Source organism: Oryx dammah, unplaced genomic scaffold (assembly GCF_014754425.2).
Source record: "Oryx dammah isolate SB20612 unplaced genomic scaffold, SCBI_Odam_1.1 HiC_scaffold_18, whole genome shotgun sequence".
Classification (NCBI taxonomy): Eukaryota; Metazoa; Chordata; class Mammalia; order Artiodactyla; family Bovidae; genus Oryx; species Oryx dammah.
Window position 1 is genome coordinate 63,575,513 of NW_024070202.1, and position 21,955 is coordinate 63,597,467.

The window sequence follows — 21,955 nt, forward strand, 5'->3', positions numbered from 1 at the left end:
TAAAGCTCAACATTCAGAAAACGAAGATCATGGCATCTGGTCCCATCACTTCATGGCAAATAGATGGGGAAACAGTGGAAACAGTGGCTGACTTTATATTTGGGGGCTCCAAAATCACTGCAGATGGTGATTGCAGCCTTGCAATTAGAAGACCCTTGCTCCTTGGAAGAAAAGTTATAACCAACCTAGACAGCATATTAAAAAACAGAGACATTACTTTGCCAGCAAAGGTCCATCTAGTCAAGGCTATGGTTTTTCCAGTAGTTATGTATGCATGTGAAAATTGGATTATAAAGCAAGCTGAGCACTGAAGAATTGATGCTTTTGAACTGTGGTGTTGGAGAATACTCTTGAGAGTCCCTTGGACTGCAAGGAGATCCAGCCAGTCCATCCTAAAGGAGATCAGTCCTAAACATACATTGGAAGGACTGATGTTGAAGCTAAAACTCCAATACTTTGGCCACCTGATCGGAAAAATGGACTCATTTGAAAAGTCCCTGACATTGGGAAAGATTGAAGAGGGGAGGAGAAGGGGACGACAGAGGATGAGATGGTTGGATGGCATCACCAACCACTCAATGGACAAGAATTTGAGTAAACTCCAGGAGTTTGTCATGGACAGGGGCGGTTGGTGTGCTGCAGTCCATGGGGTCACAAAGAGTTGGGCACAACTGAGTGACTGAATTGAACTGAATTAGCAAGAGTACACAGCTCATTTTCATTTATATCACTAAATAGATTAACCTATTTATTTATATCAATAAAACAGGTGGGATCTGCTCTACTACGAGAGCAATACATATTCATCAAAAAACACTCTGAAAATATAGATCAGTGAAAGGAAGGAAGTAAAAGATCCTCATGTAGAACCAAGGCTGAAAGCCACCAGTTTGGGTCTCTCTCCCAAAAACCTTCCCTTCACAGGCTCCCTGACTTTTGTGGACACACTTTTAATCTCTGAACAGAAGGCCATGGACAGTTGGCACACAGAAGACACTGCTGCTGTGGCAGATTACTACTGGCAATCCTGTGTATATACAATGTTTTTTAGGGGGTTGAATACTCTTCACATACATTTTGTCTTGATTGTTTTGCTCATCTTGACCTACATTTTTATGTGATAAGCTGTGTACCTTGTGACACAGACTACCAACTAGTCAGAGACAGATATTTTTAAAGACACAGAAGTCTCTTGGCTTAGCCACTTGTAAGCTAAAGAATTTTTTTTTTAATTAATGGAATTACAGGAAAACCATTCATAACACATTCTGATGTCCCTCAACGGGAGGGAACTCCTGCATTCCAGGTGTACCTGATCTGTGAAAATACCAAGCCAGTCCAATGAGATGCTGGGGAAATAAAAAGCTTAGAAAATTTGAGGACTGAAGTACAGACTTTATCACTGATTTGCATCTCTTGCGTCTGTACACAGAGATGTTAGTGGGCCCTGCGTGCCCAACCTGAGCCCAATCTGTGTTCACATGGGATGAAGACAGTTTGACCACGTCTAGAGGGCATGGTATGGCCAAGGCTATTTACAAAGTGCTACAGAAACTTTCAGAATGTCAATCATCCTAAAGGGGAGCCCATGGCAGAGGAGGGGAAGGATCAGAGGGGAGTGGGCCTTTGAAAGCTGTCGGGTATCTACCACTTGAGTCATTCTCCACAGGGTGAAGGAAGGAACCGTGTAAAACTTAGCAGGTACTTCATGTAAAACCCTTTGAGATATGAGAGCAGAAGAGAACATAGATTTGTGGCTCATACAACCCAGTGCACTAGTGTGGAGGACATGACTGAAGCTTGTTATAGCATAGAACACAACAACCTGAGCATGACCTCAGACTGGTAGAGAAGAGGCAAGAAAGGGCATTAGACAGATTACCCAGGCTGGACACCAAAGGCAGAAACTACAAAAGAAGCAGTTAATAGATTTGGTTACTTAAAATTTAGAAAATTTCCATTAAAAAAAAAAACATGTAGAAACAAAATTAAAAGACAAGTGAAAAAATTGAGAACAATGTTTATATCTTACTCTGCCAAGGTTTCCCTAGTGGTTCAGATGGTAAAGAATCTGCTTACAATACAGGAGACCCTGGTTCGATCCCTGGGTCAGGAAGATCCCCTGGAGAAGGGAATGACAACCCACTCCAGTATTCTCACCTGGAGAATTCCATGGACAGAGGAGCCTGACAGGCTACAGTCCATGGGCTTGCAAAGAGTCAGACACAACTGAGCAACTAACACTTCTTTTTCACTTCAATCAACCAAATATTAATATCATTTTCACATAAAGGCTAGGATAAATCAATAAGGAGATAATTATCACCACCACCAAAAAAGGAAAAGATGAATAGGAACAGGGAATTCACCAATGGAGGAATACAAATGGCAAATATGTAAGAACACTAGAAATGTGCAAGAACACTAGAAATCAAAGAAATGCAGCTGTCTTGGACTAAAAGCTTTCAGTTTTAAAACATACATCTCACCAACAAGCTACACATCTGGGTGTGTATTTAGCCTTTTGGAAGCAGTCTGGATTCAAATCCCAGTTCTGCTACATACTAACTGTGGGATACTGGACAAATTATTTAGCTTCTATAAACCTCAGTACTCTCATTTGTAAAACAGAGATAGCAACATTCCCTACATCACAATAATGTGAAGAGTGAATGAAATTGTACATATAAATTACCTAGTACATGGTAAGAATTTAATAAATGTTTGCTATTTTATCAATGCATGCTAACTCACTTCAGTCATATCCAACTCTTTGCAATCCTATGGACTGCAGCCCGCCATATGATTCACCAGGCAAGAATACTGCAGTGCGTTGCCATGACCTCCTCCAGGGGATTTTCCCAGCCCAAGGATCGAACGAACCTGTCTCTCTTACATCTCCTGCACTGGCAGGTAGGTTCTTTACCACTAGCACCATCTGGGAAGCCCATTTTATTAGTACTTATCCTCACACATTGGGTAATAATGAAAGCATTGGTCTATTAAGAAACCTATTATCATCTTCCTTCTTCCAGCTTTTTTAGTTATTCCAAGATTATACACACACACACACACACAAAAAAAAAAAAAAACACATAAGAAATACATAATGGACAATTGTTATTAATGACTGAAGTGTCAAAATAATGGGAATAGTTAAGAATTATTTGGGTCTTGATTTTTAAAAAGCCACTCTAAAAGAAAACACAATTTGTGGCTACATTATTTTTCTGCTAGCAGAAACATTTTATGTGTGTTTTAAAACACGAGGCTAAAATCAGGTGTAAAAGATATACACACACACACACACACATAACTAAATTCAGGAAATTCTTTAATAAAAGATACTTTTAAGTCAATAATTAAATTATTTTTATCATTTTAGAACTTACATTTTAAATTTGATAATGTTTAAAAGGTTAATTAAGGATGGATATCTTAGAATATAATGCTCAGTGAAATAAGTCAGAGAAAGACAAATACTAATATCACTTACATGTGGAATCTAAAAAGAATAATACAAATGTATCTCTATATAAAGCAGACACATACTCACAGGCATAGAAGACAAACTTATGGTTACCAAAGGGGAAGGGGAACAAATGAGGAATATGGAATTAACAGATATAAACTATTAAACATAAAATAGATAAGCAACAAGGATTTATAGCACAGAGGAATATATACCCAATATCTTATAAGAACCTAAAATGGAATTAATCAGCAAAAATCCCAAATCACTATGCTATATACCTGAAACTAACAAAGTATTGTAAGCTAACTATGCTTTAATGTTTTTAAGTTTAATTAGTAACTTCTTTCCTTTTTGCAGCTAGTAAAATGCAAATAGTAATAAATTAGGAATATTTTAAAATATTTATATAACATATGCTTATAGAGTTCTGTATTAAAGTGATCTAAATAAAAAATAAAATTATTTGGTCAAGTTATTTTGTTAATAGGCTTAAGATACTGATAACAATTTCTAGGAAAATATCTTACAAATTTACTTCTGAACATAAAAACTCCCAGTATAATATGTAATTGTAGCAACAAAAGTCACCTTAAACTCCCCAAACACAGACAGGGAGTCTTTTGAATTTACATTGGTAGACACTCCCTGATGGAATAGACCAAGAGTGGCAGCCATAAATAAAAGGAAAGCAATGAAGGAGAAATATGAAAGAGATAGAAATCATTACACTCATGTATATTTAAAGTAACCTTTACAAATCAAACAATGCCTCAGTTTTATAATACCACAGGAAATAAAGGGAGAGATTCAAATGTGAATGGAAGAATTGGGGGGCACAGAGGAAGGGGAAGACTGATTAAGGCTGATGAACAAGGAAACAAGAGGGAAAGAAAGTGAGTTAAAGAAAGGCAGATAGGACACTACAAATGGGACATGACTCACCAAAAAGGAAAGAAAAACAAAGATGAGCTAATGGACACACGCACTTCATGGAAAAAATGTCCATGGGAATCAAATATCAAAAAAATAATAATAATAACCCAGAAACACTCTTTAAAGAAGTAACATTCTTCTTGTCTACCTTTCTTCAATGAAGCTGTTAAAGATGTTTGGAAGAGTTGTGGTTTTCCATCTTTAGGCTTACACAGAGCCATGAACATCTCTTCCTGGTCCCCACAGGCTGAATACCATTAACCTAATGGTTGATTCTGGCCCAAAGGCTAGAAGTTGTCCACTCACACACTTCACAATAAAAACTATTGCATCTTCTGCTGCATCTCCTAAAAAATAGAATGCTATAAATAATAAATAATACATCCCTTGCAATTTTTTGACGTTTCACATATAGAAAAACCATGAGCTAATTTTTCCCTTGTACTGACTGAGGTATCCCAAAACTGGTACAGACATATTTTTGTTTAAATAAATTAGTCTTGCAACTGTAATTTTAACTTGAGATTGACAAATTCTCTTTATTTCTTGCATATGAAAACCTTACATTTTAATTACAATAGAGTGTGAATCCTTTTATAACCTGGATTTTTAAAAAGGTATTACCCATTTGGGTAATGAAAAGAGGATGTTAATGTACTAGCTTCCTTGAGGAGCCTTGTGGGCTACAGCCCATGGGGTTGCAAAGAGTTGGACACAACTGAGCGACTAACACTTTTCCTTGAAAATATTTTAAACACTTTCATACAACACTAAAAAATGCATCTTTTCCTACTTTTAGCCTAGTCGTAGTTTCTTTCATTTATAAAACAACCATATTCAAGTCTTACTGTGGAGAAGTAACTTTTTTTTGCGTGCATAGTCAGTCACTCAGTTATGTCTGACTCTTTGTGACCCCATTGACTGTAGCCCACCAGTCTCCTCTGTCCATGGGATTTTTCAGGCAAGAATACTAGAGTGGGTTGCCATTTCTTCCTCCAGAGGATCTTCCCCACCCAGGGACTGAACCCACATCTCCCGTGTCTCCTGCACTGGCAGGTGGATTCTTTACCATTGAGCCACCTGGGAAGCCCAGCAACATTTTTAGGTCCATTCACCTTCTTCCCGTTAAATAAAAATATCAACTATATAACCTTCTGATTATAAATTAAATCCAAGATATTGTTTGACAATGAGATGTTTATTAAACTCGATACATATACTATATAAGAATTCTGTGGAAAAAACTGGGCTATCAAATAGGATCTAGGTCTCTGCATTATAAAGTCTGTCCCCAGAAGATATCCTCTCACTATATCCTGCGGCTGAAATCATACAGATGACCAAAAAGCAGCAACATCCTTTCCTGGTAAGACAAGTTCAGCTGCCTTGCCCACATTAGTACAAGTCCTCCTAGAAAAATGAGAAGTCCCGATCCCCATCTCTACACACTGTTATCTCCTGGCAGGTAAGCTGGATGAAGCACCTGGGCCAGGCCTTCCTCTGTGCTTGGCATGAGGTCCACACAGGATCAACCTTTGGAAGGCCATCTTCCCCTCATTCAGACAACTCTACTTCAACTATTCTGTGACTCCTTGGAGGGGTGAAACTTCTGGGGAAATGAAAGAGAGAAAGAGAGAAAAAAGATCTGAATATTGAAAGGAATATACAAATGATCAAATTCAGCTGCATCAATGTCAAGGGGAAGGATAAAAAGTTAGAAAACAAGAAATTTTGCAAAATGCTTTTTGGTATGACAAAAGCCGACCAGAGTGTCACTGTTCTGACATATTTGTGAGGCCCACCCCTTCTCTTACCAGGTACAGGAGTCTCCACCATGAGGTGTTTGTGGTTGGTAAACAGTTCAGAGGAGTCTTGTTCTATTGCTCTTCCCTCTAGGTCTGATTCTGGGATTGTAGCACAGCCACCTAGTTGAAAAATACAAATAATATTTTAAAGAACAGAAATATCAATCTTTCCAGACATCAACAATAGCTTAAGAATGTACCAGTGGTAAAGACAGTAAATGATGAGACAACAATCTTCAGGAGCTGAGCAAAAAAATAATAATCATCTTCAATATATTTCTTTTGGAGAAAATGCTGGAAATGAATTATTGCCTTCAAAGACACACTGCTGATCACTCAGCACAACAGCAATGGTGTTGTCTTCAAATTTATCCTTTTTAAATTCAGAATGGACAAAATCTATAGTATATGTGATACCCATACTATAACGGTAATTATATTAATAGTATGAAATTCCCTTTGGAATCAGAGCCTCAGAAACTATAAAAGAAACAAACCACATTAACCATGAGGAAAAGAAACCTTCCTTGAACAAAGAGAATGAACACTAGTGTTCTGAGATGGTGACTGTGGTGGTATTTCTCTGGTGTTTGATTCTATTCCTGAATCCCAACACCTTCTAGCACAGACACAAACACTTTATTATTCGACAGCAAAACCATGAATTGCATTTAGAAGCTTTCAATTCCAAGTCAATTCCAAGGTGACTTGAGGATGAGCTGGCACGACTGCACTTTTAAAATATTAAGTATAAGTTATTTGATTTTATCCACCAAAATCTTGTATGGAAAACGCATGTGAGAACTTCCTGAGTACATCTGCAACTTGATTTGACTAATTTGCCATCATTTTTCTGGAAAGGTACTAACATGCTGTATACTGTACATGTTTTTCCCCAAAGCCATTCTTCTTGTAAATGAAGTGTGATTTTTATTTCTTTTTCTGAGGTTTCTCATATAGTGAGTCCAAAGCCTCCATATTCAAGTTTTGCTTTATGCATGAGGGGTTTATAAAGCGAGGGTACCAGCAGCACTGATTTGCAAACCACATCATTCAAGTGAGAGAGAAGTGGCCAGATGCCAGGTCTGAAGAAAAATACACCTGATCATCCATCCCTCTGTATCAGCTCTGAAAAAGAAATCGATGTTGAGGGAAACTTGAGAGACAAGGATTTCCACACTCATAAAATAAGAATTAGAGGTTGCCTCAGAGGTTCCCCAAACAGGAAATGTTAGAATTATCCATCAATGCAATGGAACTCACCCAGCTATTTCTGAAAATAGCTAGGGCCCTATCCAGAAGGAGGACCAGGTTTATTTTTAATCTCTTTCCCAAACTTATAGATCATAGTGACAATAACTATCATTACTACACGCTTTCTCAGTGATGATAACTCGGCCTGTATTATCTTGTTTAGTTCCTACAAACCACACCATGAAACAGATAATATTATTCTCCTTTTACAGATAGGAAAACGGAGGTCTCATGAGATCAGTACATCATTTCCTGGAAATGTTCTAACATGTTGTACACTGTACTTATTTTTCTTCCCAAAGCTATTCTTGTTAAGTCTTTGCCAAGGTCACACAGCTCCTAAGGAGTAAGACAGAGCTCACACCCAAGCCCTACAACTCCCAAAGCCTGTGTTATCTGAGCATTACTATATGGCTCCCAGTTGCAGCATCAGTCAGAGACACCTGGTGGGAAGGTCTTGGGTGGCAGCAGGTTTTATCTCACCTGCTGCCAGGAGCACTGCTTAGAGTATTGAGAGGACAGGAACAGGCTCCGAGCCAGTGGGACCATGGAGAAGCCCAGGATACAGTGCTCTTCTTCTCTTGGACTCTCATCTAACTGAGAAAAAAGGAACAGGGTATTTGGAGGTGGGGAAGGGGCACCTCTGTAAGATTAATGACAGGAAGAAGGGAGTGAAGAGAGAAGGGAGTGGTGGTGGTGATTTAGTCATTAAGCAACTCTTGCGACCCCATGGACTATAGCCTGCCAGGCTCCTCTGTCAATGGGATTTTCCAGGCAAGAATACTGGAGTGGGTTGCCATCTTCTTCTCCAAAAAAGAAGGGAGTGCTCCTTGCAAAACAGAACACCAACCCCAAGAAAATAGGCCAAAGAATGGCTTTCTAGACTCATAAATCAGATTAAATCCTTTCTCCATCCCCAAGGCAGAGGGAAGAAGCAGGATGATGACAGGAACGTTGTACTGATGCAGCTACCTTTGCACATAAGAAAACTTTGAGAGTAGAGAAGTGTCTCCTACCAACAGATAGGAGACAGCGCCGTGATCAGAGAGCAGGGCTGCCATGTGTGCAGAGGCAAGTCTCCACTGATTAATCAGTGTCTACCATTTATCCCAGCTGACTCAATACTGGAGCAACTGAGAAGGCACAAGGGAAAAGTCAGTTGCTTTAGACGATCCTGTAGATTCTACATTACATGAATTACAACATATATAATCTCTTGTTCTTGGCACAAAAGTTTTGCCTTGTCCAGAGTACAGAGAGATGACGAATCTTTCAAATCCCACTGCAGGGCTGACCAGTCACATGCCCTAGAAATGCCACCCTCTTTTCTTCAGATATCTCCATGTGGCCAGACTGACCAACTATGTGCCTGGAGTTTCTGCCACTTCAAGCTTGGCAGGAACAGTAGCATGGGAGCTCTGGCATTCTGACCAATGGGAAACGGGGGAAGGGAGGGGGCCCGGTGGAGAACTCACCTACCACTTTTCCCAAGGTTGACTGAATTCTTATTCCTTTTTTGCCAGCCTCCAGAAAAATGCTGTGTGCTGAGTGGCCTCTTCCTGGCTCTTTGACAAAAGTGGTCAGGCAGGCAGGATGCACCACAGAGTGGTGCTCATAATTCCAAGACCAGCTTCCCTTTCTCCCCATCCTCCCTTCCCTGAATTGGCCAAATAAAATGCTACTTTAATTTCTGGCTCAGGTCTGTTTTCTTGCAAAAATCACTGGCATGGGAAGTAGTGTTAAAAAGTAGGCCTTCAAAATGAAAATTTGAAGTTAGATCACCCATCTATCTGTATGAAATAGGGGCTCCATGGGTGGGGGTAAACAGACTGGGAATAACAAGCAGTTGGCCAGTCCGTGGCCTAAGCCAAGGCTCACAGAAAGCCACTCTTCATACAGCATCCTAAGTTGTGTTATGCAATCACTTAAGCTTTCATCCATGTTTAACTGGGATGCTGTAGCACGGCAACATTTATAAGGGTTACAGAGTAGGGTGGCTGCTTTTAATAACTAGATACCCTGCAAAAAGAAAATGGCAAGTTTAGTTCAGTTAGCAGGCAGAAGAAGGCAGATCTAGCAAGTCAGAAGGCCTCTTTAGCCTTACTGGTTTAAGCCAGATCACTGGGCCAGGAGCACCAGATATGCTGGGGAGCTTATTATAAATGCAACCTCAGGCCCCATCCACACCTACTGAATTAGAATCTGCTAAGAAAGGCAGATGTGTATATCTGATGAGATTTTTGTTAGGAAAAAGTATTTGTTAAAAATTCCAGAGTAGCCAGTAAAAGGAGAGAAATGAAATATAAAATCTCCAAACTAACATAGACCTTCTGAAGCCCATCTTGGAAGTGGAGTCTGGGTTCCACTGATGTTAGATAAAGGATCCTAGGCTTAGATCAGAGAAGGCAATGGCACCCCACTCCAGTACTCTTGCCTGGAAAATCCCATGGACAGAGGAGCCTAGTAGGTTGCAGTCCATGGGGTCACTACTAGTAGGACACGACTGAGCGACTTCACTTTCACTTTTCACTTTCATGCATTGGAGAAGGAAATGGCAACCCACTCCAGTGTTCTTGCCTGGAGAATCCCAGGGACGGGGGAGCCTGGTGGGCTGCTGTCTATGGGGTCGCACAGAGTTGGACACGACTGAAGCGACTTAGCAGCAGGCTTAGATGCCATCACATCAGAGGAGAAGGGGAAGAAAAACCACAGCCAAATGAAATTATCCAAACACACATTGTGTGTGTGTGTCACAGAGGACCCATGGGCAAAAGCAAGGGAAAGCCAGGGACTTCCTGATCTGGAAATCATAGTGCCATGGACTTACTGTGTGTTGGGCACTTGGTTGTGAATTCTCAATGCATTAGCTCCCTCAATCCTCAAACAACTCTGTAAGGAAGGGATCCACATGGCCACCTCTGAAGCTGACTACTCTATTTACTCATGCTACTTGATCTGCTGAGTTCTATTTGACAGATACTTGATTCTAACCCAGATGAATCCTGGTAGCCCAGCTTACCTGCCTCACTACCTTGTAACTCAAGTAGCCTGAACAGGAGGTTTGCTGAATAGCACATATGTTTAGGCTCTGTGGGCCTTCTGGTCTCAGTTTTGCCACTGTAGTGCAAGAGCATCCAAAGACAAAATGAAAACATGAATGAGCATTAGCGATGTTCCAATAAAACTTCATTGATTAAAGCAGGCAATGGGTCAGATCTGGCCCACTGGCTGCAAGTAGTTTGCCAATCCCTGGCCTAATTCAAGCTACTTTTCATACAGCATCCTAATTCTAAACGTTCCTAGAGGCATTTAACATAGTCAGGTCATCTGACAGTATTGCAATAACAATAGTAACAAGGAGGAGGAGTAATAGTAGCAGTTCTTTAAAAGAATATTGCTTGCCCTACTATCAAAATATGCTCTTTTTGTTTGGGCAGTGATAAGTTTATCTTTAATGAACTTTAATTTTTAGAACAGTTTTAGAAGTATAGAAAAAAATTGGCAAATAATACAAAGAATTCCTGTATATTCTCTACACATTTTCTCCTGTCGTTAACATCTTGCATCAGTATGGTACATTTGTTATGATCAATGAACCAATATGGGTACATTTAGTTAAAATCTATAGTCTATTCAGATTTCCTTAGTTTTTACTTAACATCCTTTCCTGTCTCTGGATCTCATCTAGAAAACCCCATGGCATTAATTGTCCTCTCTCTTTTGACTCTTCTTCGTGGTGACAGCTTCTCAGACTTTCCTTACTTTTGATGGCCTTGAAGTTTTGACAAGTATTGGGTCAGGTATATTGCCGAATGCCCTTCTATTGGAAACTGTTTAATGTTTTTCTCATGATTAGATTGGGGATAAAAAAAAGACAGTTTCTTTTCCTAAATTCTTAAGAGTTTCCCATATTTTGGGATTGTTTCCAGTTCATCTTTTCCTCTAACAAAACACCAGGTGGGCAGTTGAATGGTGGGGACAGTGAAGGGGGTAGTTGGCCAATAGCGAGTCTTGCCTTAGACTGTAAAGTTCTCAGGAGTGGGTCAGGATGGGGCTAGCTGGCAGACCCAGGCAGGCTACCAGCTGTCCCATTTGTAAAGAGAGGGTCTTAACGAGGCCTTTTGTGTGGATTGTGTGACACTGTATACAGTGAACACAGTGCTCAGCACAAAGCACCTTTTACCATTTCTGTCATCTATGAATTTTCTTGGCACAAATGCACTTTCCACACCATTTCTGAACTTTAGCTTTTAATGCAACCACCTTCATTTAAAAACAGAGGCTCAGAGAGGGTAGTGGATGCCCCTTATATTCTGGGGCTTGTGCCTGGTTCTCCTGCTTGCTAAACCATTACCGCTTTCTCAAAACCACCTTTTTTTTCCAGAAAGATCTCAGTGGATTTGCCTGTAAGTTGGCTGTCCTGACCAGTACTTCCTTTTAATGATACAGAAAACCCAGAAAGTTGGCAAGCTGTTCTTTGGTTGTATTTAGGACTTTGTAGATTTATATTCTTGTGACAGAGATCTCTGCAATCAACTGAGTACATGTGTGCAAATATTCCATTCCCTCAGGGAGGAAAAACATTTTTCTACTTTTATCTTCCTATGTTTAAAAGGAATCAAACAAGCAGACACTTTGAGAATCACAAATGACCACAGACACCCTGCTGTGATTTGCCAGCCAAAGAATCTTCTGTTCATATGCCTGAAATGCCACTAAAAATTAAAAACAGCAAAAATCTCAAAAATATATACCAATGACATTTTTCTTTTAATCAAGATTTACTTGATGGATAAAGTGCTTTTGAGGTTAACATTCAGATTCCATTTCAAAGGTTTTTAATTCATGTGAAGTGTGGGGAATAGATGCTTTGAAAAGAATATTTCACTATCTTAAACATGAAAAGCTTCCCTAAGAAACTATGAGCATTTAAAACAAATTTTTAATGAATTTATTTTAATTGGGGATAATTACTTTACAATATTGTGGGGTTTTTGCCACACATCGACATGAATCAGCCACAGGTGCCCTGTGTCCCCCATCCTGAGCCCCCCTCCCATTTCCCTCCCCATCTGGGTTGTCCCAGAGCACTGGCTTTGAGTGCTCTGCTTCATGCATCGAACTTGCACTGGTCATCTATTTTACATGTGGTAATATACATGTCTCAGTGTTATTCTCTCAAATCAGAAACTATGAGTATTAAAAGACTCTCTGAAAATGTATCTATTTGAAAAAGTTTTTATCCTTTCTCAGTCTCTGTCTTTCTGCGTAAACGTGCACACACATCCACATGTAGGGCATATAGACAAGCATAAGAGTTTTCCTGATAATTCTCTTTTACTTTGTTCATTTTTATATTTTCTTAAAATAAATTTATTTCGAGGCCTTTCCGTGTGGCTCAGTAATAAGGAATCTGCTTGCCAATGCAGGAGACCTGGATTCAATCCCTGATTCAGGAAGACACCACATGCTGCAGAGTGGCCAAGCCCCTGCACCACAACTACTGATCTTGTGCTCTAGAGCCTGGGAGCTGCAACTACTGAGCCCACCTAGAGTCCATGCCCTACAACAAGAGAAGCCACTGCAATGAGTGCCCACACAGCATAACTATAGCATAGCCCCCACTCTCCACAACTAGAGAACAAAGATGCAGCACAATCACAAATAACAAAAATAAATAAATAAAATTATACATTAAATATAAATGCATACTATATATAAGCTACAGGAAGTCAAAAATCCTATAGTATGTTTGTGAACCAATTTTAACTGAGTATTTAGAAATTTTTGGACAAAATGGAAGAATGGAAGGAAGAGGAGTGGGTAAAAGAGGGAAGGAGATAGAGGATGAAAAGGAAAAGTGGGGAGGGGAGGATGAATTAGCAACATCGTCCATATTTGTGTGTACACTTCTACAGAAGATATTTGGGGTGACTTACCAAAGGTATAGATAATAAAAAATTAAAGAATAAAAAACCTAATAGCAGTTAGAAAAATGTGATGCAGAGTAGGAGGTATATGGCTAGGAAGAATTGTATATAAAATACAGATAAAGACTTATACAAGGGCTGGCATGGAGATAAAAAGGCAAAAGCTCTGGAGTAGAAGTGGGGCTGCACTTCGCCTGATTAATTCTCCACTGACCTCCCTTCCTCCACACTGGACTTCAAATCAAAGGGCCCAATCTATCTTGTACTTGGACTTAACCTTTCCTTAAGAGCACACTATAATTGGTAAAGCTATGCTTGTTGGAATTTTTTTGACTGATGGTATGGGTGTATATGTATGTGTGTGTGTGTGTGTGTGCGTGCACACGTGCCTATTCTATGCTTAAGGGCCACTTTATTTTTAAACTCTTGTCTGTTTATATCTTTTCTTTTCTTTATGATTTTCAGTCTTCTCTCTCTCTCTCAATTTTTTTTTTAAATTTTTGGCTACACCCCACAGCATGCAGGACCATAGTTCCCCAACTAGGGATCAAAACTGTGCCCCCCTGCAATGGAAGGTAGTTAAGAGCCATTTTAGATAGCCAAGATTTCTGTGAAATTGGGTTTACAGAGGTACTTACTAAGCAAATACTACAGAAAAACACGTGTATAGGAGATTGTTAAAAACACAACAGCCAGAGCCCATCTTGGAAATAAAGCCCTCAAGAATCTAATACAGTACTGAATGCATATAGCATGACAAATCAGACTGATATCATACGATGCTGCTGCTTCTCTGAAGGAGGAACTGGAGAGCATTAGTTGACATCTTTCTCACCTTCATTTCCATGAGATCCTTTTTTTGGTTGTAATGTGGAGACACACCACCCTTAATCTGGTACAATTTTACAAGTTCAAAACTCAGGAAAACAGAAGAAAAAATATCTTTCAATAAAGTCTTAGGTTTCCAGTTCCAATATATGATATTTGTTTTTCTGTGTTTCTTTTAAATCTATTTTGTAACTGTTCTTTCTCTATATGTTTCCAGATGACATGCTGACTGCATAGATGGTAGCTTATCTACTACTTAACACAGATAATAATGGTTAACCACAGAGAGGCAGGTGAAGGTCACTGTAATATGTATCCAACATGATCCCTATAGAATGCTTGAGAGTTCAGTTCCACTGCCTAATAACAAACTTTGATCTCCCCACACCCAGTAAGAACTTCAAATGTGTTCAAGGGTATGCACGCTATGTTTGAAAATAGTTCCATTTCACATCTCACAAGACCAAGTTTGTGAATAAAAGAGAGTCTAATATATTTTAAGGGGTCTAGCATGTGTTTCAGCAAGTTCTAAAATTCCCATAATGGCTCAATATTAAGTCCCTTGGGGTATAAGGGCTTCAGTCAGAGAATCTAGATTTAACAGAGTAGGGTTCTCCTGGCATTAAGATGATTCCACAACTTGAATAATAATAGGTGTCCAGGTATTTTATTTTTAGCTGGACCACCACTTAGAATGTAGGTCCACTCAGTACAAAGGATTAAGAAATACAGGAACATAGCAATTTTCATCCACTGATAATTATGTAAACAGAATGTACCAAGCAGAGAAAAGTCCTATTTACAAAAAAGTCAAGCACAGTCCATAAATCCTACAGATTGGAACTGATCCAGGTTAAGAATTTCTCCAGATGTCACTCTGTAAACAGGGCTTCATAAAGTGAATTCCCCAATTAACTGTTGGTAAGAGTAAGCTCTACAGTATGTTAGTGTACTGCTGCTGCTGCTGCTGCTAAGTTGCTTCAGTCATGTCCGACTCTGTGCAACCCCATAGACGGCAGCCCACTAGGCTCCTCTGTCCCTGGGATTCTCCAGGCAAGAGTACTGGAGTGGGTTGCCATTGCCTTCTCCAATGCATGAAAGTGAAAAGGGAAAGTGAAAGTGAAGTCGTGGCCAACTCTTAGCAATCCCATGGACTGCAGCCTACCAGGCTCCTCCATCCATGGGATTTTCCAGGCAAGAGTACTGGAATGGGCTGACATTGCCATCTCCGTGTTACTATACTATGACCCTCTATAATATGTAGGTGAATTGTCTGGCCCTATAGGTCATTAGTCAGATATGATACAATAGAATTCAGGAGAAAGAAGTGGAGTAAGCACAATTTCTTGATATAGAGAGAAGGTCCCATAAAATTACTGCTCAGGAACTCAGAGCTTTGTTCACTGAAGGAAATGAGAACTCTCTGACTTATTTGCATTACATCTGTTTTTCTAACACATTTAGTTCTTAACCTGGAGTACTTGGAAAGACACACACCCAGTAAGAACATAAACATGGAACTTAAAAAAAAAAAAAAGGACTACTCACTATTTTCTTAAAGTCTCCAATCACAATGTTTTCCCACATGTTAACAAGGCCATTAAATCCTCCAAACAGGAACACAAAAGGATTACCCAGCCATTGTGAGAAGGTGGGGAAGAAGAGAAAGTTAATAATTGCTTTCCCTTGCCAGTTGATCAATGTCTAGAGCACTCTGCAAGCACTCCAAGAGCCACTGTCTTTCAGCTAGGTATTTTCTATACTGATAAGTATAGCACTTTTTTGTTCTAAAAGAAGGTGATTGTGGTTTTTAATTTCCATTTTGTTTCTAAATCCTAAGGCAATCCAATGTACAACTGGAAAGAGACATAATTTTAAGACATTTCCATTTCAAATACTTTCCTCTCCTAACTCCCTCTTCAGAGACCAACTCTCTCTCAGAAGTACACAGGCACAAATAAAACATTATAGCTACAGTTGAGAAAGAAAGGAAGCCAATAGTTCTGCAATAATAATTTCTTTTAAAAAAATGAAACAGTAAGCGTATAATTCTACTTTGCCTGGACACTATATAATAAGAAAGCCAGTGTTCTTCACAGCTTCCCTCTTGCATCAAGTGGCTATTAATTCCCCAGTGATCCTGGCAACGTTTCTTCAACTTGAATTTCTTTCCACAACTCAATTAAAAGCCATAATCTTGACTAAACTGTGTTGTTTTTAAAAATGACAGAGACTAGATGGATGGAGATTTTGAAACCAAGAGTTCAGCTGGGTCACTTAAGTTATAAACAGGTTTAGGGAAAGGCTGAAGCACACAGTGGCTCTGGAGAGTGCCTGTTTCATCATACTCTCTCACAAATGAGGAACCTGAACAAGTATTCTTGCCTGGAGAATCCCATGGACAGAGGAGCCTAGCAGGCTACAGTCTATAGGGTCACAAAGAATTGGACACTAGAATGATGCTAAAGCTGAAACTCCAGTACTTTGGCCACCTCATGTGAAGAGTTGACTCATTGGAAAAGACTCTGATGCTGGGAGGGTTTGGGGGCAGGAGGAGAAGGGGACGACCGAGGATGACATGGCTGGATGGCATCACTGACTCGATGGACGTGAGTCTGAGTGAACTCCGGGAGTTGGTGATGGACAGGGAGGCCTGGCATGCTGCAATTCATGGGGTCGCAAAGAGTCGGACACGACTGAGCAACCACTGAACTGAACTGAACTGAACTGAAAGCGACTTAGCACGCAGGCACAAACAAGTACTCAGGATTCATTCCAAAACAACTCCGTTATCTAACGATAAATGTCTACAATAGCCCATTAAACAAGGCCATATTTTGCAGAGAAGGGAAATGTACACGAGATGATAAACCATCCCTTTGATCATGGGAAGGGATATCTGAGACGGGACATGCCAAGTATCATCAAATCTTGAGAAAAGTCACATGAGTCTGGACCTCAGTTTCCTTTTTTCTAAAATGCAGAAAATAACAGCATTCACTTTATGAGAGATAAAGATTAATTTGGTCGATGCTCGTAATACAGTTATCACAGAGCCTGGCGCAGAATAAGCCCCCAGTAAATGCTGGGCGATTATTTTCAGTACTAACCTCCAACATACGTTAGTCATTACGTTACAGCCAATTACACATGAAACTACAAGCCATGAGCATGGTATGAATTTATATCTGATGCTCGAAAACATGCTCAGGTGAAAACAGAAATGGGGAACGGAGACCAGCGGTGGAATGTTTCTATTAGTAGCTGGATCCAATGGTCAAAGCCGAAATTGTCAAAGAGGCACTAAAATAACTCATTTGAAAAATAGTGCACACATTCTTTTTAAGATGAAATCACCAATAATCCACTATCCTAGATACCCACTCTTCTGAGATTACAATAGGAATTTTAAAAGGGCTCAAATGGTGATGATGATCAGGGGTGGACAATCACATTCATTGTTTTCTATTTACCAGCAGGGCCATTACTACTGAGAAACGCAAACCCACAAGATAATATGACATAAATGGATGAAACATTAAGATAAAAGGGTAAAACAGTGGTAGGTTTGCTTTCTCATGGGAAATTGAAATGGCCAGCAGATGAACCTTAAAAGAGGAAGTCTGCTGACCTAGTGTTACTAAACATAGGAGGCAGCCAAGGAACAGAGGAATAAAGCAATGTACTTAAATGTATGCCTTGAAGGAAGCAAACACCAATTACTTTTATATGATTTTAATTCTCCCAGTGAATACTTTACGGGTGTTGGCAAGTCCTTCTGGAAAAGGAAGGGATTCTTAATGAAGGTTTCAGTGGCAGTGCTCACCAGGTTCTAAGAAATAATGTTTAACAAAGAGTCATTTACTTCATATTTCATCTCCAGAGCTAAAGAATTTTAAAGAATCCTTTAAAAACTAGTATAGTATTATGCTCACATATATGATCCTTTCTACTTTAATTTCAAGATGGTTCTATAGTCTGTGTGATAAACAAATAAGCTTCCCACAGGAAAATAAACACATAGAGGAAAACAGCTGAATTTTTTTTTTCTTTTGCAAAGAGTGTACGTTTAATACATACTTGTGATTTGGAAAGTTATTCATGAAGCTTGAAGAAATATATGGGAAATATGGTCTTTATAAAAGTTATTTTTGAAGAATGCTCTCCACATCATTCCAAGATTATGCACTGATTAACAGTTCACTAATGTCTAGTAAATCTGGGAAATGCCCAATCAGCTCCTATATTCTGTCTTGTTTCTCAGAAAAACTTAGCCCAGCAACTCTAAAAAAATGTGATATTGTGTAAAATGGAATCTCTCTAGCTAATATCTTTCTCTTAAAATTTTCCAATTGCCCTTAGAGCATGGACTTTGGGGCTAGACTGTCAGAAATTTAATCCCAGCTTCGGCATTATTTATTTATTTTCTTTTAACTGTTTACTTAATCTTTGTATGCCTCAATTTCCTTATTTGCAAAATGCAGATGATAACTGTATCTAGCTCATTGGGTAATTGGAAAGATTAAATGAGTTATGGAGTGGATAGCCGTTCCCTTCTCCAGGGCATCTTCCCAACCCAGGGATCGAACCCAGGTCTCCTACATTGCAGGCAGATTCTTTACCAGCTGAGCCATGAGGGAAGCCTGTTAATTTAATGTGAAGCATGCCAAAAAGCACCTGGTTCATAGTAAGTGATACATAAGTGTTGTAATAGTAAATATTACTATTATTCTGATCATCTTTGCCTTATATTGTCAAAATTCCCTCACCTAAAAGCCTGAGGTTCTCATGTAAGCTGAATGGAAGGAAGGTGGTGAATTTTCAGAAGCAGAGAGCAGCAGTTACATATGCTTGAACTCCAGGAATGCAAACTGTCCTGTTAACTAGTCAAGGAAAACCTTAACTGTTGTCTTACCTGGCAAAAAACAGTATCCACTAGGAATTAACAGCTTGATAAAGAAAGTACAAGGACTGGGGTCTAGATAAATAATAAAAGATGACAATAAACATCAAATCAGGAAAAATGTACTGCATCGTGACCCCCACTTCCTGCATTTTCTTCCATTTCTTTGCTCCTCTTGATGGCAAAACTTCTCCAAAGAATTGCCTGTATCTGATGTTTTAAATTCTTTTCCTTTCTCTTGTACATCCATCTCAGTCTAGACCTGGCCTTTATCATTCCCCAAAAGGTGCTTTTTTCAAGATCACTAATGACCTTCACGCTGCTAAATCTACAGTTTTCAGCCCTTAGCTTACTTGGCCTATTAGCATTTGACACAGCCTATGGTTCTACCATCTTTTAAAACCCTTTCTTCATCTGGCTTCCAGGATGCCACATTCTACTGATTTTTCTCTGTCCTCACTCTGTGCTCCTTCTCAGCACCCTTTGCTGGGTCCTCCTCTCCTCCCAAACTCCTACAAGCCCCAACACTTGTAGCACTCAGTCTTCGACTCTCCTCTCTTTTCTAAAATCACTCCCTTGGTGACCTTATCCATCTCATGGCTTTAAATAACATTTGCAGGCTGACAACTCCTAATTTTATAACTCCAGCCCAGATTTCTCTCCTGAACTTCAGACTTGTATATCCAATTACTTAGTCAATATCTCCACTTGGACATCTTATAGCATATAAAACTCAACATGTACCAAACAGTATTCCTGATCTTCCCTACAAACCTGTTCCACCTCATAGCCTTTCTCATTTCAACTTTATCCTTCCAGTTGATGCTGCATGCATGCTTAGTCATGTCTGACTCTTTGCAACCCTATGGACTGCAGTCCATCAGCCTCCTCTGTCCATGGGATATCCCAGGCAAGAACACTGGAGTGGGTTGTCATTTCCTACTCCAGGAGATCTTCCTGACCCAGGGATCAAACCCAGGTCTCCTTTGTTTCCTGCATTGGGAGGTAGACATCTTACCACTGTACCACCGGGGAAGCCCAAAGTTCAAGCCAAAACTCTTAGGGTCATTCTGGATTCTCTTTTTCCTTTCACACATCATGACCACTCTGTTAGAAATTCTGTTGTCTTTACATTTAAAATATATCAAGAATCAGATCACTTCTCACCACCTTCACCACTACTATCACTGTGGAGCAATCCACCAACACCTCTTACTTGAACCATTGCTGAATTATTGACCTGTGTAAACTTCAAACTGACTGCCCATTTCTGCCTTTGACCACCCCTGCCCCACATTCTATTCACAATACAGCAGGAAGGCATTCTTTTAAAACATAAGATTATATTATTCCCTGGTAGCTCAATGGTAAAGAATCCGGCTGCAATGCAGGAGACCCCTGTTTGATTTCTGGATCAGGAACATCCACTGGAGAAGGGACAGGCTACTCACTCCAGTATTCTTGGGCTTCCCTGGTGGCTCAGACAATAAAGAATCCGCCTGCAATGTGGGAGGCATGGGTTCAATCCCCAGGTTGGGAAGATCTCTTGGAGAAGGGAATGGCCACCCACTCCAGTATTCTGGCCTGAAGAATTCCATGGATGGAGAAATCTGGCAGCCTACAGCCCATGGGATCGCAGAGTCAGACTCAACTGAGTGACTTTCACTTCACTTTCTTCAAAATGGTCCTCCTCACTTTACTCAGTAAAAAACAAAAGCCAAAAGGCTGTGCATGATCTGACCCCTCTAACTGCATCTCTTATCACCCAGCCTCACTACTGGCTTTCTTGCTGTCCCGGGAACATGCTAGGCTTGTTCCCCTTACCTGGAACAGCTCTCTCTCTGATCTCTGCATGGATAAATCCCTCACCTCTTTAAATCTCGGTTCAAAAGTTGCCTTTTCAACAAAGCCTACCCTGACAACCCAATTTAAAATTATAATCTTGTAACTGCCACCTTTCTGACATTTCTTTTTCCATAGTACTTATCACCTTTATTTTTTTTTTTAATTTATTTATTTATTTTTAATTTTTACTTTACAATTCTGTATTGGTTTTGGCATAGATTGACATGAATCCACCACAGGTGTACATGCGTTCCACCTTTAAACACTAATAACACTTTATTTTCTAACATACTACGTAGTTCACGTCTTTATCATGTTTATTGTTTATCATCTCCCCTGCTAGAATAAGAGCTCCAAAATTGTGGGGATCTTTATTTTGTTTGCTGCTGTATCCCCAGCCCTGGAATAGTTCCTGGTACACAGGAAGCACACAATAATTACTGGTTGCCTTGAGTGAATGAATTTAGGCTAAGGGATTAGGAAGAAGCAATGGAAACCAAAATTCATTCTTTTTTTTTTTTTTTTTTTACATATTACTCTCTATCTTTTCCACTGGGAGATGGGAAAATAATTACAGCAGAGCAAAGTATAGTATCTCTTATGCCTATTCCCCAGCACACCTGGTTGCTCTGTGGATCAGAAAAGGTTCTCAAAAAGTTCCCTGTGTTAACACACATCTTTAAGAAATGAATCTTCCTGGATGATAGCACATGGAGAATCTGTGAGACTGAGTAGGTGCAACAACAAAATGTTCAGCCCAGAAAAGAAATAAGACCCCAGTAGTAATTTCTGTAGAAGCTAAAGTTAAAAAGAAGTAACAGAGCACTTGTAATTCTAGTTCTTGATAATAGTCATTTGTGGAGGAACTGCAAAGGAAGGTACAAAGACATCTGTCTGCTTGGAAAATTTCTCAAAATGAATGAAAAAGGATCTATCTTATTTCCACTGGGGCATCAAGTTATGGCCTGGAACAGTTTATTTT

At 39.6% G+C, this 21,955-nt stretch overlaps 1 protein-coding gene across 1 annotated transcript in view; it reads right to left on the minus strand.

The window, feature by feature from the left end:
* Positions 1-5,585: 5,585 nt before the first annotated feature.
* Positions 5,586-21,955, minus strand: part of BBS9 (Bardet-Biedl syndrome 9) — a 469,218-nt gene continuing 452,848 nt past the window's right edge. Inside the window, exons 22-23 of the mRNA XM_040259660.1 lie at positions 6,223-6,333; positions 5,586-6,017 (exon numbers count right to left, since the gene is read on the minus strand). Coding sequence (XP_040115594.1) covers positions 5,986-6,017; positions 6,223-6,333 — 143 coding nt within the window. The 3' untranslated portion in view covers positions 5,586-5,985. The remainder of the gene's footprint in view (positions 6,018-6,222; positions 6,334-21,955) is intronic.